A 17,409-nucleotide genomic window follows, 5' to 3' on the forward strand; every position below is an offset into this window, starting at 1 on the left:
TCTGTCCTTAATTTAAAATATACCATCCTATGTTTTTTCAATTAATGTTTCCAATTTGAAGGTTAATTTATTCTTTATGAATGATAAAAATTGGTATATTGTCATGGCAATTTAATGCAATCCAATCTAATCTAACCTAATTTGGCTGTAGAAGGCAGAAAAGAAGAAGCAATACTAAATTTGGTTCACAAAACTATACAAAACAGTACTGCTTTAGCCCTCTATATATCTCAGTCTAATAACAACAACAATAATAGCAACAGAAACAATACAGGTGCCAAGAGTCCCCCAGGCTGCTATAGACCTCTCCTCTTCCAACCAGAAAAGTGTAAAGGAACAGAGACTTTCTCTCTTTCCCCTCTACAACAGTCAATGGCTATACTGACTGTGTAGTATATCCTAAGGTCAATGTCTGCAGGTTATTATAAGAAGCTGTACAGATTAGAGAGTGTGGATACCATGTGCTCCTGCTAACGTAGCTTAATAATCAGATGGCTGCATTATGTAGTAGTTTGTTTAGTTGCTAAATGATGAAAAGAGGAGCAGCAATCAATGGGGAAAATCCTTTTTAATGAAAATAAAAGCAAAATTGTTGTATAAAAGTATATACCACATGACAATTCATTAAATACTACAGAAGCAGTATATACAAATAACACATTTCCATATTTAGATTTTTGTATAAACATAAAAGAATTTCATACTTTTAAAAAACGTACTCCCGTGGGCTAATTAATTTGTCTTCTTTTACTTGCAATCTGCTTGCTCATATGATCTCTGTTAACTACAGAGGTTACTGCTCCAGATTTCAGGATGAAAATCCAGCAGATGAAAATCTTGTTGCAAAGGATAGCTGTTTTCATCCAGCACAAAATGGCTTTTAATTTCCAACAAATAGGATGCTTTGGTGTCTGTTAGCAGTGAGTGGCATAGGTCTGCTACTATCATGGCATAGGTTGTGTCTGAAGAGGGCCCTGCAAAAGACAGAGAACCAACCAGTCATGCAACTAATAGTTAAGTCTCTCTTCCACCCCCAAAGAGCTGCCATTTTACAGTCCCATCTATCTAGTCTTGTCACTGAGGTACTCCAGGTTAAAACAGAAATGGAAAAAAGCACTGAATGAATAACAAAGTTAGGAAACTAGCTAATAATTAAAAAACACATATATCCTTCTTTGGAAGAGTTTTGAACACACTCTGATTTGGCAAGATCTTTATTTATGTGATGAGCTACAATTCCTTAGGTCCCTGAATTTACTCAGGGAACATATGTTAACTCCTCATGGGCCACATGCACCCCACAGGCAGCCAGTTGGACAGCCCTGCTGTAAACAAAACAAAAGCTCACGTTAAGGCCTTGTTGACACAAGGCTGCTTATACCACTGGAACTTTTGCCAGCAAAAAAATCACAACAGGGACACCCGCAGAGAATATTCACGTCAGCATGGCTCCACAGCTTGCCAGCTGTGCTGGCAGGAGTGAAGTGAACTATGGGAAGGCACCAGGTGTTGAAATGACCACAGCAGTCAGAAGGTGCAAGCATATCTACACACATCTTTTACCAAGTAGTGGCTGTCTTCCAGTTGCAGACAGTGTTACTCTGCTGGCAGAAAGGCTAGGTTCTGCCACCTCAGGGGAGTTCTGAATGGAGAGGCACACCAATATTTTAAACAAACCCAAGTTTTAAATAACCGACTGATATTTAGCAACTTAACTTCAGAGTAATAATTTCTGAAGTTTGGCAATTAAGTATAAGCATCTCCCAAGTTCACTATGAAACAAATTATTTTAAAAATTAACAATATGTTATATAAAACATAAATACTGTACCAATCCCAATGGCCTGTCTCATTCAGCTTGTTTGTTTGTTTGTTACAGTTTTGGATTTTTTGTTCTGTACTTAATAGTTCTACTAACAAATAGCTTATGGAACAGTACCTATGAGTCTGTTCAGCCAGTCTGCAGGAATATTAAGGAAGATTTTTTCCATCAACTCTGACACCACATGAATACAAATATCATATTCCCCATGTTCTACAGTCATCAGGGCAGGTCTAAAACAGAAAACAAGCATGCAGACTCTTACACAATGAATTTGAAATGGTGAATTTCTATAGTTGAAACAACTTCTGGTCAAGGTAATGAAATATTGTTTTCAAGCATGTAATATTATTGGTATGACAAATCTCTGCTGTGCTCTCAACTCTTACCACCTAGAGGAAAAGTTTGAGCTTGATGAATGCCAAACACAATGAATGATAGTGCCATTGAACTATAAGTTAATACATATTTTTAGCAAATGGGGAAAGCTATGCTTCTGCAGTTTTTTGCCAAGTTTCTTTTAAAGGACAATAAAAATTCTACCACTTGAGAACTTTCAGGTATTGACAAAAGCATGTTATGGTGTGATGCTGGTTTAGACCAGTTGGGCATCTGACACTTATTCTTCAAGCTCATAGTTGCAGTATTGACTTAGGACCTGAGGGAAGGATAATTTATGGTTAAGGACATGTCTGCAACATCTCTGGACCATATTATGGAGTACCACTGTGAAGCAAGGCACGCCTGCTCTGTGCACGCTAAATCCATCTGAGAGGTAATCTATGCACCTCAGAGCAGCCCTGGTCACACACGAAAAAACTTCTCTGTGTTACGTAATTATTGGTACATGTCTAGCTCTATGCTAAGGCAGAGACATTACATCAATTAGGAGTTTATTGCAACCAGAGGAGATGCACTCTGCTTCATTGAGCCACCCCATAGTATGATCTGGAGGCAGTCTAGACATGCCCTAAAAACATAGGACATTAAAGTTGTATCATCAGTTCTGCCATGGATTTTCTGTGTGATCTTGGGCAAGCCACATAATTTCTTCGTGCCCATTTCCTCATTGCTAAAAGTGGTAATATTTATTCTTCCCTATCTTATAGATCTTGCAAGATTTTTTGTTTTCAAAACTAAAATAATGAAAAGCAAGGATAGGTCTATAACTAATAATGGGAAATAGCTATGGTTCAGGGAAAATGAGACAAGGATTTTTGTTACTGGATTAACTATATAGTTATAACCAAAAGCTTTTCTATTCTCTCTATGACTTGTCTTAGGCCCCATCTGCATATTATACTTAAAGCATGACTAACCAGTTAATCATGTTTGAACTGATCAATCAGCCACCTTAATGGCAAGACAAAAATGAGGAATAAGCTACAAAGTAATTCCACAAAATGTGTTTAATAACTTTGTAGCTGCTTCCTATTGTGCAATTAATTGAATGGGTGGCTGGGGGCCCTGTGGCTGGGAGTCCCATCTGCTGATTAGAGCTTCCAGCTGGGAAGGGCCCATGTACACCTCTGAGTCTAGGAGCTCCCAGACATGGGAGCACATGCCCCTGTGGCTGAAAGCCCCATCAGCTGACAGGGCTTTCAGCTACAGGGGTGCTCCAGGCACCCCCATATTTAGGAGACCACAGTTGACACAGTGTCCCATCCACATGGGTGTGTGGATCGCATCAGCTGCTATTTTTCAGCTGCAGGGATGCCTAGCATACCCTCATGTCTGGGAGCCCTGTCAGCTGAGGGGGCTGCCAGTCATGTGAGCTTCTACTTGCTGGTGCAGAGGGAGCCTGGGATCATGATCCTGGGTTCCCATTGCACCAGAAATGAGGTTTGATAGGATCTAATTCATGATCCTAGTCATGCTTCCTGCCATGCATGTGTGGCATGGCAAGAAGCAGATGTGTGGATCATGCATCAGATCCTATTGTGATTTACCTGCATGTCTAGAGGGACCCTTAATCACTTAAAGAATGATCTAAGGCAGGGGTGGGCAAAATATTGCCCGTGGACTGAATCTGGCCTGCCTGGCAATTTAATCCGGCCCGTGAGCAAGCGCCCACCAATTAATTGTACCCTGCCTGGCCCACAGCTGTCCTTGCTGCATTCGTATGAGGCCCACGGCCACCTGGGCAGCATGCTGTGCTCCCACACTCATGTGGGAGAGCGTCCCAGCTCCAGCCCTAGGCAGCACACAGCTTCCAGGCAGGGCCATTGCTGCTGCTGCCAGAGAAACTGCTCGGCTCCCCCGGCTCCTCCTCATATCCCTGTTCCTGCATTCCAAGAAGCACTGGGGGGCAAGGAGAAGCTACAACTGAGCGGGAGTGCGGAGCCCACACCCATAGAGGTGGCCCACACCCATCGAGGTGGCCAGAGCACAGGTTGGTCTGGTTCCATCACATGGGACTCTCTGTGGCTCAAGTGCAGTTCCCAAGATTCACATGCCACCAGGGGGAAGTCCTGCATGATCAAGCTGGCGGCATTTGCCACTTCTTGCTGCGATGTTCAGCTCCTGGGACTCCGCCTCTGCCAGAAGTGCAGCAGGGAGCCCTGCTTCCTATTTCCCAGCAATGTTCCGGGAGCTGCATGTGATGGCAGAGAGTGGAGCCAGGCTGCTGGCTCCATCACGTGGGGTTCCTTGCTTGTGGTGTACAGTTCTGGCCAGGTCCTGGGAGCTGCACTTGAGATGCGGGGAGCCCTGCGCAATGGACACAGGGTGGCCTGGCCCAGCTCCTTGCCAACACATGCAGCTCCCAGAAATGGTCAGAGCTGCGTGCTGCTGTGGGACTCTGCCTGCATGGGCCATGAGCTCTCCCTCACATCACCCCACACACCCACAACCACCCCCCATGCCCTGCACCCACACAGCCACACCTTCCACAACCCCACCCCCCCATAAACCCCACAGCTCATCAGAACTCATTAAGCAGCCCTCCAGCCAAAATAACTGCCCACTCCTGATCTAAGGCCTTTTTCAACTCTTTATTTTGAAGTTATTAACATGAGCTACTTGCTATGAGCCAAACCTGCCATATTTAGTGAAACACAACTGTTAAGTTAAAGAGAATTTACCTTAGCATGGATAATTTTGGTCTGATCTATACAAACAGGACGTAAAGTACCATGACAAAAATACAGACTTGAGACAAGTGTTCTTTTCTCATAAGTTTTTAAATTTAAAAAAAATTCTGTAAATTGAAGCCCTGGAATTTTTTTTAAAAAAGGAACATGCAGGTATTTTTATTAGAGGGTTGAAACACTGCATTCTCTAAAGCTCAAAATAAGCAGAGCAAGCAAATATATAAGAGTATGTGTATGTATATGTATATACACAGGTGTGTCTCCCATGCCTGCCACATGATGTGGAATTAAATTATAGCAAAAACAAATATACTCAAGTAAGGCAACGGTATTTCAGGATTCAAGGACATTTCCTGCTTTCAACTCCAAATGCTTGACCAGTAGTGCAGCCTAATCTGCCTACTTTCTGTAGGCAAGCAGTTAAGACCAGAAGAATCTACTGGCAGCTAAGCAGTTGTTACATTCCCCTGGCAACACTTCTAATCAACTAAGAATCATTTGTAATATTAAAGAGGAAAAAATCGTGTTTCCTTTTCAGAAAGAAACAGAAGAAAAATCTTATTCTTTTTCTTCTTACTGATTTTCTAAAGGAGATAACAAGATGTCTGCATGGTAAACTTATCAGATCCAAAACAACAAAAAATGACTATGTATGCAGTCTGTTCCTCACAGAATCAAATGGCACTGAAAATCATATTGTAGGGTTGGAAGAGATATCAGGGATTACATCCACCAACCCCTTGCACAGATACTGAAAGTCCTATTTTTTCTGTATTTACCCAAATCCAAGACAACTTTGGATTTAAGATGACCCCTCAATAATTACATTCTGTGTGTGGAATATTTATAAATCTGTTATATGTTTCCATGTATATAATTTAATTATTGAGGGGTCAACTTGCATTCATTCCCGTAAAGCAGCAGTGGGGGGGCGGGGGAATATACCCGCAAACCTTGCCTCCCCCCCCACCACCCTTTGCCCCTAGTATCTGTCCCTGCCCTCTGCTGCCTGTCCCCCTGCCACATGCCCCTCCTAACCAGTGCCCCTGCTGCCAGCCAGCCCTCCCCCACCCCCTACTTTCCCCTCTTACTTACCTTCTGGGTGGCTCCAGGTCAACTGGCAACAGTGGCAGACCCAGCCCTGGCCTGTTCCAGGAGAAGCCCAGAGGGGCTGGAGCCAGAGCTAGAGCTTAAGGCAAGTAAGGAGAGTGGGGGGAAGGCCAAGGGGCCAATTGGGTTGGGGGGGGAAGGGAGAACAACAAGCACGCTGCATGTTCTCCACCAACTCCTTACTGCAGGTCTCTGACGTGTGCCCAGACCATTCCCTCTCCCCAGCCTGGGGCAGGCAGCGTCTCAGCTGTGGTTTTGTCCCTGAGCCCATGGCCAAAGCCAGGCCTGAGCTGTAACCAGCCTCAAGCCAGTACTCAAATCTAAAATGAGCCTTTTCTTTCCCATGGTAACTGGGGGAAAAAACACCTTGTCGTGGATTCAAGTAAGTAATGCCTATCCAGCCTCTTCTTGACAGCCTCCAATTTAAAGAGACTCTACAACTTCCCTAAGCAACTTTTTTCATTGTCATACTGTTCACAGATTCACAGAAGTTTAGGGCTGGAAGGGACCTTGTGAGATCATTGGGTCCACACACCCCCTGCCCTGGTCAGGAAAGACTGCTGGGGTTAAATAACCCCAGCAAGGTGTGCGTCCAGTCTCCTTTTGAAGATCTTCAGGGTAGGTGCCTGCACCACCCCTACTGGGAGTCTACTCCAGAGCCTGGTCACACGAACTGTGAAGAAGTTGTTCTTTATATCCAGTCTCATACAGCTTGAAAGTTTTCTGAAGATTTAATCTGAAGCTAAATCTGCCTTGCTGCAGTAGAAACCCATTGCTTAGTGTTCTGTCCTCTGTAACAAGCAAGAACTGTTCTCCCTTTTTTATGGCAGCCTTTCAAATATTTGAAAACTGCTATCAGGTCCTCTCTTTTTACCTCTGCAACAGGAAAACTAATACTCCCATTACTGTAAGGGAAAACTTGCAGCAGACAAGAGTCTGAAGCGCTGAATAGAGGGTACCTGTAAAGGAGTAGGCACCAGGGAAGCCCTGTTACGTGGGCAGAGGGCTGGCCATTAAGGAAAATGGCCGCCAGCCAAGGAAACACTGTACAGAGTAAGCTGGCTATAAGGAGGAAAGCAATTAGATGCCATAGGCTAGGAGTGCCAAGTGCAGGTGTGGCTCTGCTACAGTAACACCTGGGGCAGGCAAAATGAGTGATTCCATCTGGCCCGTGGTGGGTCCCTCGGCCCCATTCAGCCCAAGCACAGGGAGCAGCTCAGGTTGTGGTGCATGCAGCTGGTTTTGCTGCCCCCGGGCATGGAGCTGCTGCCTTATGAAGCTGGCCCTATCCCCACATGTGGCTCAGGTACACTAGCAGCTGTAGTCTGTGGGGTTGAGTGGTTGTCAGGAAGGTCGGGACACAGCAGCTGGACTCTGCTTCCTGGCAGCCCCCACTACCACCTCCTGGGAGCAGGTGTGTCCCAAAACTGCCAGACCCTAGCTGTGCTGCCCAGGCACCCTGGGCCCATCTGCCCTGCACCCACCACTGGGTGCACCAGACAGAGCAGGTAGGCAGGGTCTCCATGAAGACCAGTCCAGAATCCCCATTGGCAGGATGTGCTCGGCTGGGCAAATAGCACAGGGTGGCAAGCAGGTGGATGGGGAGCAGTGTCTGGGAGTGGGATTGGCTGGCAGGGCCAGGATCACAGGGCAGTGACAGTGCAGGGCTGGGGCCCAGGGCAGAGCCGTGATCTGCTCCCCACACATCCCTATCATTGGTGCTAGTTCTGTGGGCAGTGGCTGGCCTCTACCTGCGAACCAGTGCCTGTCACAGGAATGTGTGGGGAGTGGATCATGGGTCTGCCCCAGGCCTTCACTGTCACTGCCCTGCAATCCTGGCTCCATCTGCCCATCCCACTCCTGGATGCTTCTCACCCATGGCTCTATCCCATCCATCTGGCCAAGTGCATCCTACCCATGGGGGTCCTGGACTTGTCCCCATGGAGACCCTGCCAACCTGCTTCATCCAGCTAGGATAAACTGTAATCTCCCCAGGCCATCCCCACTCCCCTGCACGGTGTAAACAGCTGTGATGGGGCTGAGGCTGGGTCACCACCCCATCCCCACCCCTTGAGAGCTCAGCAAAATTTTTTGAGTGACCTTCCAGCCCAAATAATTGCCCACCTCTGAGCAAGACAGTAGAGCAGACCCTAGCCAGGCAACAAGGAAGCAGCTACAGATGTAACTGGCAGCTCCTATGGCAAGTAGAGGGCAAGGTCCTGATGAAACAAGTAGGTGGTGAGGAGAGCCACATGACCTTTAGGGGAAGGGCTTAGAAGGTATAAAAGCCCAGGACTTGATAGAGGAGTTAGTCTGGCCCTGTGGGTGGCCAGGGAAGGAGCTCTTCCTTGAAAAGGACTCTGTCAGAGAGAATGGCTGGGAGCTGTTTGCTCTGAAGACAAGCCACCATGGAAGGAAACCTATACTCAAAAAACCAGAGCTGAGAGACCAACTGAGAGCAATGAAGGCTACAAATAAGGTTACAGGTTTACAGGGAAAGGTTAGCTGCACAGCCAGGAGTAGGACTTACGTTACAGCCAGTGTGCTTATGCTTGCATTGTAGTTGTTACTGGCAGTTTGGGATTGGGCCTGAAGGGAGGGCTGGAGGTCCTGGGGGTGCCAAAGAGGCACACAACAGTTGTAGGGAGCCCTGCCAGGAGCTGGGTCCCAACACACATAGCAATCTTTCACTAGAGGATGAAGACTAGAGAAAGAAATAGGGAGAAAGACTTGAGCACAGGGCATGAGAAGGGCAGAATTGGGGCCAGGGGTTCCATAGCCCAAGAGAGGCGGCGAACATAGCCTGAGAAGGGTGAAAACTAGAGAAGCATAGCCCAAGAGCGGCAAGAAACAGGGTCTGGGACCCATAGCCCAAATGTGGCGAGAATCAACAGATCCAGGGAGCCCATAGCCCAGGAGGGGCAGAGACCAATTAGGAACATAGGAATCTGAGTTCCAGAAGGAACAGAGATAGATATAGGCATATAGACCTGAGCCTCAAGGAGGGCCAGAGACAATTTAAAGGCAAAGAGGCCTGAACCCTGGGAGGGGAAAAGACTGATACAGGGAGGGAGGCCCAGACTGACTGAGTGGAAATTGAGCTCAGCACCCACTGATGAGCGACTGGCAACACATGAGAGGCATAGGTACGGCTGTAGGGAAGGTCGGAGGCCGTGATTAGCTCATAAGGCATCTGGTGCACTGGTGCAGGGGCTAGGCAGGCCCATGCAGTTTAAGGAACAGATAGAGTCCGTTCCTTACACAGATCCAAAAGGGACCCACAGGCAAGAGGACCAAATGAGGCTCACTCTACGTTCCCGTGGCAGCCTCCTTTCTAAACATTAAGAATATCAAGGCCTGGCAGGCAAGAGTGAAGGGAGATAGGTTAGAGGCAGAACAGGGCAGGAATCATTCAACCACCAGGGTGCATCACGGCTGCCTCTGGGACCTGGTTGCTGCTACAATCTCCTTTACTAAACTAGATGTACCTTGTCAGGACAGCTGGTGCTCAAACCTTGGTCTTTCTGGCTTGTGGACAGAGGCCTAGGCTGTGGCACCACCAAGTAGCTGGCTGGGTGCTGGACCCAGCCTCCCCATAAGGTTTGCGGTGGGGGACCATGTGACCCAAGGGAACTAATGGGAGGAGGTCCTGATGGAAGGGCTATAAAACCCTCCCACTTCCTGCAGGGCCTTGTTTCTACAACAACATTCCTGTAACTCTGCAGTGGATCTTTGTGCCTGACTCGGATACTCCTACTCCTTTCTCAGACCCTCTTGACTTGCCTGTGCCCTGCACCTGTCTTGCTTCTGCCTCAGATGCTTCCTGCTCTGCGTCCAGCCTTGAATCCCCATACCTTGGCTCCTGCCTACTTAATCCTGCGTGTTGCATTCCTTGGCTCCTAAACTCTGGCCTGGTCTTGACCATGGAATTACCCGATACCTTGGAATGAAGCACTGGACTCAGACTGACACCCAGTATTCTGAACCTTGGCCTAGCTTCTGGACATATAATATTGCAGACCTTCAGTTTCTAAGCCTGACCTCCCACACCTGTGTCATACCTGTGATATATCTAGGTTTATTAACCTTTCCTTCCATGGCTTGTATTCCTCATCCATGGACCCTATCCAGTTTCATTACAATGGAATGTCAAACTCTTCTGGCTCCATGAGACCAGTCTGCATGCCACAGGAGTTAGAGAATCATAGAAAAATTGAGCTTGAGGTCATCTAGTCCAGTGGTGCTCAAACTTCTGGCCCTGTAGGCTGTATGAATGGTTCCAGACTGGTCTATGAGCCACACAGGGCTAGTCCGGAGGCTGGATCCAACGTGGTGTCGGTGCATGGGGTCAGTCAATGGATATGATCTGGCACAGTAGCACAACCCTACATGCCAGATTCAGCTGTGGAGTGACCCTACCTGCAAGCATGATCTGGCAAATGAGACCACATCACCTAGTCAATAGGGCTTGTCATGGGTCCAGCAATTTGGGTGGGGACAAGGGTGAGTGGTGGCAGAAGTACTTGCTGCGGCTTGCCCAATTGCCAAATTTTAGACCTGTTGGAAGCCCCACAGGCCAGATAACACAGATTTGGCCACTGGGCCAGAGGTTGAGCAGGGTCCACATGGATTAGCACATGGATCCCTTTTGGGGGGTGGGGGCGTATCTGGAGTACACGCACATATTGAGCGCTGCTGAGCAGGCTGGTCACCATGGCTTGAAATGCTGCTGACTTTGCTCAGGCCCAGGCCAATGAACTATATAAAAAATCATGAACTTTTTGGCTTTGGAATAATATCATGTATCACATACTTACCTGGCAAGGGAGATACCATCTTCTCGGTCTTGAATGATTCAGTGTAGTTAGAGGATGAAAGCCTGTCTCTTGCACGGTGGGCAGGTTGACCCCTGTGAGAGTCTACAATACCTCCCAATGCAAGAACCTTGAGTACACACTTTATAGCCATGGGAAAGGGCTTTTGGGCTTTCCCCCTAGCTTGCTCCTTTGGCCTTTTGGCTGAGGGGAAGCGACACTAGAAGGCATCAGAACTCCAAGACCTCTGGGTCTTATGGCTTGCATGTAAGATGCCTGCCATGAATTGGGAGTATCTGAAACCCCAGATTATGAGTCTGGGAGGTAGGATACTTGCTGGTGGTAGCATCACACAGACTTGAACAATTGAGCTCTGCTCAGCTGAAACTTGGAACTTAATTCAGAACTGATTTTGCCCAGGAAACGAAATTAAAAAAAAAAAAATTGTTTCTCAGCTTTTTGGACTAAGATCAAGTGTATCGTGGACATGACCACCCCTTTGAGAACCAGTGCCAAGCCTTCACCGACGCCCGGGGTCACAAGTGGAAGTATGCCCCACTAGCCACCATCCTGAGAGGCCATGGTTATGACGTGACGGTTGACGTGCTCATTGTGGGAATGCTCGGAGCCTGGGACCCCAGCAACGAGAGCTTCCTGCGTGCCTGCCGCGTCTCCCGCCGCTACGCCAAGATGATGCGCTACCTCATGGTGTCCGACACCATCCGCTGGTCCTGCGACATCTACGTGGAACACATCATGGGCCACTGCCAGTATTCTGACCCCACCGGACAGACTGCCGCTGGACTGGACCCAGAGGGGACCGCCTGAACCCCCCTCTGCACCAGATGGACTTCACTTCAAGAGGATTCTTCAGCAACAGACTACCCAGCTCCACTTGAAGAGGAGCCCTGTGATAAGACTCTATAAGGACTGAGACACTTTCTTCGACCCATTTCCTCCACCATTGCATGGGTTTGTGTGTATCTAACTTCTTTCTATCTCAGCATCACAAACCCCCTCCTCCCTCCCCTTTCCCTACCCGTGGGCTTATTTGGCTAACATTGTATTTTCTGTAACCTAGTTGCATTCCCCTCTTCACCCCCATCCCTCTAATGTTAGTCCCTCGCTCAGATGACTTGTATTTCCCTACTGGCTTTGTCATCTTTTTGGATTCACAATCCTAAACGTCTACTAATAGAATTCAATATATAAGTAAGTAAAAAGTGCTGCTTAAAAGTGTGACACTGAGTATGAGGCCCTGAAGCTCCTGAAGAACCACCAGAAGGGATGCAAGAGCTACAGAGCCAAGAGGAGACCCGGCATGCTGGTGAGGTCTGCTGCCCCAGCCTATCGGACCCAGGCCGCGGTGCGAAGGCTCACCAGACTGGCCACCCTGCCAACAACCCCACTGGACCAGACCTCCGAGGACGCCCCGGCGGAGAGACCTGCCCCAGTGACGCCACCACACAGGTCTATGCCCAGGGATCCCCGATCGGACGCAACGCCCCAACCAGACAGCCCATGACCTGGACCCCTGGGGCCACCCGATGTCCCCAAACTGCCAAGGACCCCAGAGCCGCCTAGAGGAACTGAACTGCCAGGAGCCTCCCATCTCCCGAGCGTGCCAGGGTCCCTGGGTGTGGAGCCCACCCCTTAGCAGAGGATGCCTAAGCATGGCAAACCCTCTGGCTGGAGGAGCTCTCCTGGACCACCACCTTCGAGGTCTCGGTGGCCTGGCTCAGAGGAGCTCTCGGCAGCCACCTGGTCAACCCCGGGGGGGCAACAACAATAGACCAATTATGTCACGAGACCACAGACCGCAGCCACAGAAGCGACCCAGGTGCCAGAACTACGACCCGGCGCAGCCTCCTGGATCCAGAAGCTGTACTGGGCCAACCATCCCAAGGCGGTGAGAGAGATTGTGGAGAGACCCTCAGCTTTACGCCAGGTGCCCTGGGAGACTGTTTAATTATTTCAACAGGGTCTTCAACCCCCCAGCAGAAGCCGCTGCCCCACACCCTGCGACCGTTGAAGCACTGACCCCCATCCCCACAGCGGAAGGGTTCGAGGATGCCTTCATGCTGCAGGAAGTGGAAGCCTGCCTCAAGAGGACCAGGGACACCGCCCCTGGCAGGGACAGTATCAGGTACAGTCTCCTCAAAAAATGTGACCTGGGCTGTCTTGTTTTTTCTGTTCTTTTCAACAGGCGCAGAGAGTTCCGGTGCACACCCACCATCTGGAAGAGGGCCATGACGGTCCTCATCCACAAGAAGGGAGACCCGACTGACCCAGGCAACTGGAGACCCATCGCTCTGTGCTCAACCACTGCCAAGCTGTACGCCAGCTGCCTGGTGGCCCACATCACCGACTTTGCGGTGACCACTGGGGACGTCAGTCGGAGCCAGAAGGGTTTCACGTCAACAGAGGGCTGCTACAATCACAACTTCACCCTCCAGATGGCCCTGGACAATGCCCGGAGGACAAGGAAGCAGTGCATGGTGGTGTGGCTGGACATCTCTAATGCCTTCAGCTTCGTGCCCGACCGTCACATCTTCGGCACCCTCCACGAGCCTGGCCTACCAGACGGTGTCATCGACCTGGTGCAAGAGCTCTATGACAGATGCATCATGACTGTCTGCGCCACCGACGGAGAGACCAAAGAGATCCCCATCCGTTAGGGGTGAGACAGGGCTGCCCTCTCATCTTCAACCTAGCTATGGAACCGCTCCTTGGAGCTGTGGCAGGTGGCCCTGGCGGGCTCAACCTGTACGGCTGGAAGTTGAGCATCCTGGCCTATGCCGATGACCGTGTTCTCCTTGCCCCTGACGCCACCCAGCTGCAACAGATGCTGGACGTGAGATCCAAGGTGGCCAGGTGGATGGGCCTGTGCTTCAATGTCACCAAGTGCACCTCCTTGCACATCGATGGCAGGCAGAAGAGCCGTGTCCAGGGCTCCACCCTCACAGTCCAGGGCCAGGCGATGAAGCACTTGCGCGATGGTGAGGCCTACTACCACCTGGGGACGCCCAACGGGCCAAGCAGACACCGGAAGAGACCATCAATGGGATCATGCAGGATGCCCACAAGTTGGACTTGTCCCTGCTGGCCCCCTGGCAGAAGATAGACGCAGTGAACACCTTCCTTAACCCCCGCGTTGTATTTGTCCTGAGAGGCTCCTCAAGAAGGCGGACGCCGAGATCCGGCAGCTGCTGAAGAAGTGGCTGCACCTGCCGCTGAGGGCCAGCAATGAGATCCTGCACATCCCCTACTGGCAGGGAGGTGCCAACGTCCCCCGCGTGGCATACCTCTGCGATATCGCGGCGGACACCCACGTCTTCCACTTCCTGACCTGCCTGGACCCCCCGATAAGTATCATGGCCATCAGTGCCGAGGAGACCACGCACAAGAAGATCACGAGACAGCCAACCAAATGTGACTTCGCCACCTTCCTCAGTGGCTCGTTGGAGGGTGAGTTCAGCAGAGACGGTGGGGACTTTGCCTTGCTGTGAAGCTGAGCCCGCAACACTACGCACCGCCTCGGGAAGCGCATTAGCTGCGCCTGGACCTGGACCGAAGAGCGCTGGGAGTCTCCCTGCAACCAGCCCCGCATGCCAATTGCGTCACTGTGATGCCCCACACAAGGATCTTCCTGGAACGCTTCCTGAAGGATGCTGTCCAAAACAAGTATGCCAGTGACCTAAGGGCCAAACCCAACCAGGGCAAGGTCTTCGACATCACCTCGAAGTGGGAATCCAGCAACCGCTTCATGCCTAGCGAGAGTTTCACGTGCTTCGTGGACTGGTGCTTTCTTCACCACACCAGCCTCAACTGCCTGCCTCTGAATGGGGCCATCCGCTTCAGCTACAGGGACAAGAGGTGCCGACGGTAGAGACCCTCTCCCATGTGCCGTGCAGCTGCAGGCCGCATGCCAGAGCCTGGCAGCTCTGCCACAATGCTGCCCAGGACTGCCTGGTGAGGGCCATCCTGGCCATAGCGGGGGAGATCTCCGTGAACCACACTGTCCCAGGCTGCGAGAGCCAGATGCTACCCGACATCATGGTCAAAGAAGAGGCCAAGAAGGTTGCGATTATGGATGTGACTATCCCCTTCGAGAACCGGCACCAAGCCTTCACTGATGCCTGGGCTTGCAAGTGGGAAAAGTACACCCCACTGGCCAACATCTTGAGGGGCCACGGCTACATGATGGTATGTGCTCATCGTGGGAACGCTCGGAGACTGGGACCCCAGCAATGAGAGCATCCTGCGTGCCTGCTGTGTCTCCCGCCGCTACGCCTAAATGATGCGCTGCCTCATGGTTTCCAACACCATCTGCTGGTCCCGCGACATCTACATGGAGCATATCATGGGCTACAGCCAGTACTCTGCCCCACCAGACGGGCCACCACCAGACAGGACCCAGAGGGGACTGCCTGAACCCCCCTCTGCACCAGATGGACTTCACTTCGAGAGGATTCTTCAGCAATGGACCATCCCGCTCCACCTGAAGAGGACTCCCGCGATGAGACACTTTCTTTGACCTACTTCCTCCACCACTGTATGGTGGTGTGTGCATCTATCTTCTTTCTCTCTCAGTGGTGTGAACCCCCTCCCTCCCCTTCCATCACCCCCTCTCTGTAACTTAGTTATGTTCCCCTCCTCATCCCCATCCCTCTAATGTTAGTCCCTCGCTCAGGCGATTTGTATTTCCCTACTGGATTTTGTCATCTTTTTGGATTCACAATCCTAAACATCTACTAATAAAATTCAATATATACGTAGATAAAAAGTGCTGCTTAAAAGTGTACTTATAGCAGGGGTGGGCAAAATATGGCCTGTGGGCTAGATCCGGCCCACCAGGCCATTCTATCCGGCTCATGAAACCCCTAAAAAATTTAGTAAATTAATATTTATCTGCCCCGCCTCCCTATCAAAGCTGACTGGAGCCAGGGGCAGTAGGACCCAGAGGGAGCCCATAGCAGGCTTGAGCAGCCCAGCCCCAGCCACCCCCAGCCAGTTCTCTGCTTTCCTGCCCCTGCCCTGCTCCAGGACCAGGTGGCTCCCAGCTGCATCCCCAGACCACGGAGCATGGGACTGCACTGGTAGCAGTGTGTGTGTGTGATTGTGTGTGTGCAGGCAAGGGGCAGTGTGTGTGTGTGTGTGTGATTGTGTGTGTGCAGGCACGGGGCAGTGTGTGTGTGCAGGCACGGGGCAGTGCGTGTGTGTGTGTGATTGTGTGTGTGCAGGCACGGGGCAGTGCGTGTGTGTGTGTGTGTGTGTGTGCAGGCACGGGGCAGTGCGTGTGTGTGTGTGTGCAGGCACGGGGCAGTGCGTGTGTGTGTGTGTGGGTGCAGGCACGGGGCAGTGCGTGTGTGGGTGTGTGTGTGCAGGCACGGGGCAGTGCCTGTGTGGGTGTGTGGGTGTGTGTGTGTGTGCAGGCACGGGGCGGTGCGTGTGTGGGTGTGCTCACGCGTGCAAGCAGGGGGCAGTGTGTGTGTGTGTGGGTGTGCGCGCGTGCAGGCACGGGGCAGTGTGTGTGTGTGTGCGCGCGCGTGTGTGTGTAGGCACGGGGCAGTGTGTGTGTGTGTGTGTGTGTGTGTGCGCATGTGTGTGTGTAGCCACGGGGCAGTGTGTGTGTGCGCATGTGTGTGTGTAGGCACGGAGCAGTGTGTGTGTGTGTGTGTGCACGTGTGTGTGTGTAGGCACGGGGCAGTGTATGTGTGTGTGTGCGCATGTGTGTGTGTAGGCACGGGGCAGTGTGTGTGTGTGTGTGTGTGCACGTGTGTGTGTGTAGGCACGGGGCAGTGTATGTGTGTGTGTGTGTGTGCACGTGTGTGTAGGCACGGGGCAGTGTGTGTGTGTGTGTGTGCACGTGTGTGTAGGCACGGGGCAGTGTGTGTGTGTGTGCACGTGTGTGTGTGTAGGCATGGGGCAGTGTGTGTGTGTGTGTGTGTGCACGTGTGTGTGTAGGCACGGGGCAGTGTGTGTGTGTGTGCGCCTGTGTGTGTAGGCACGAGGCAGTGTGTGCGTGCGCGCGCGTGTGTAGACACGGGGCAGTGTGTGCGTGTGTGTGTGCGCGCGTATGTGTGTAGGCACGGGGCAGTGTGTGTGTGTGTGTGTGCGCGTGTGTGAGTATAGGCACGGGGCAGTGTGTTTGTGTGTGTGTGTGCGCGCGTGTGTGTAGGCACGGGGCAGTGTGCGTGTGTGTGCACATGTGTGTGTGTACGCACGGGGCAGTGTGTGTGTGCGTGTGTGTGTGCACGTGTGTGTGTGTAGGCACGGGGCAGTGTGTGTGTGTGTTCACGTGTGTGTGTGTGTAGGCACGGGGCAGTATGTGTGTATGTGTGTGTGCACGTGTGTGTGTAGGCACAGGGCAGTGTGTGTGTGTGTAGGCACGGGGCAGTGTGTGTGTGTGTGTGTGCGCGCGTGTGTGTGTGTAGGCACGGGGCAGTGTGTGTGTGTGCGCGTGTGCGCGTGTGTGTGTGTAGGCACGGGGCAGTGTGTGTGTGCGCGCGTGTGTGTGTGTAGGCACGGGGCAGTGTGTGTGTGCGTGTGTGTAGGCACGGGGCAGTGT

General features: G+C 51.1%; 1 protein-coding gene across 12 annotated transcripts in view; it reads right to left on the reverse strand.

Moving 5' to 3' along the window:
* Nucleotides 1–549: 549 nt before the first annotated feature.
* Nucleotides 550–17,409, reverse strand: part of SHLD2 (shieldin complex subunit 2) — a 129,099-nt gene continuing 112,239 nt past the window's right edge. For 10 of the 12 annotated variants that reach the window (XM_019497074.2, XM_019497075.2, XM_014601714.3 and 7 more), the window contains 2 exons: nt 1,940–2,055; nt 550–974 (listed from right to left, as the gene is read on the reverse strand). In XM_019497074.2, the coding sequence (XP_019352619.1) occupies nt 781–974; nt 1,940–2,055 (310 nt within the window). In that variant the 3' untranslated portion in view covers nt 550–780. Of the gene's footprint in view, nt 975–1,939; nt 2,056–17,409 lie in introns of those variants that run through there. The other 2 variants (XM_059729818.1, XM_059729819.1) reach the window with 2 other exon arrangements.

The sequence above is a fragment of the Alligator mississippiensis genome, chromosome 6 (genome assembly GCF_030867095.1).
Source record: "Alligator mississippiensis isolate rAllMis1 chromosome 6, rAllMis1, whole genome shotgun sequence".
Lineage (NCBI taxonomy): Eukaryota > Metazoa > Chordata > Crocodylia > Alligatoridae > Alligator > Alligator mississippiensis.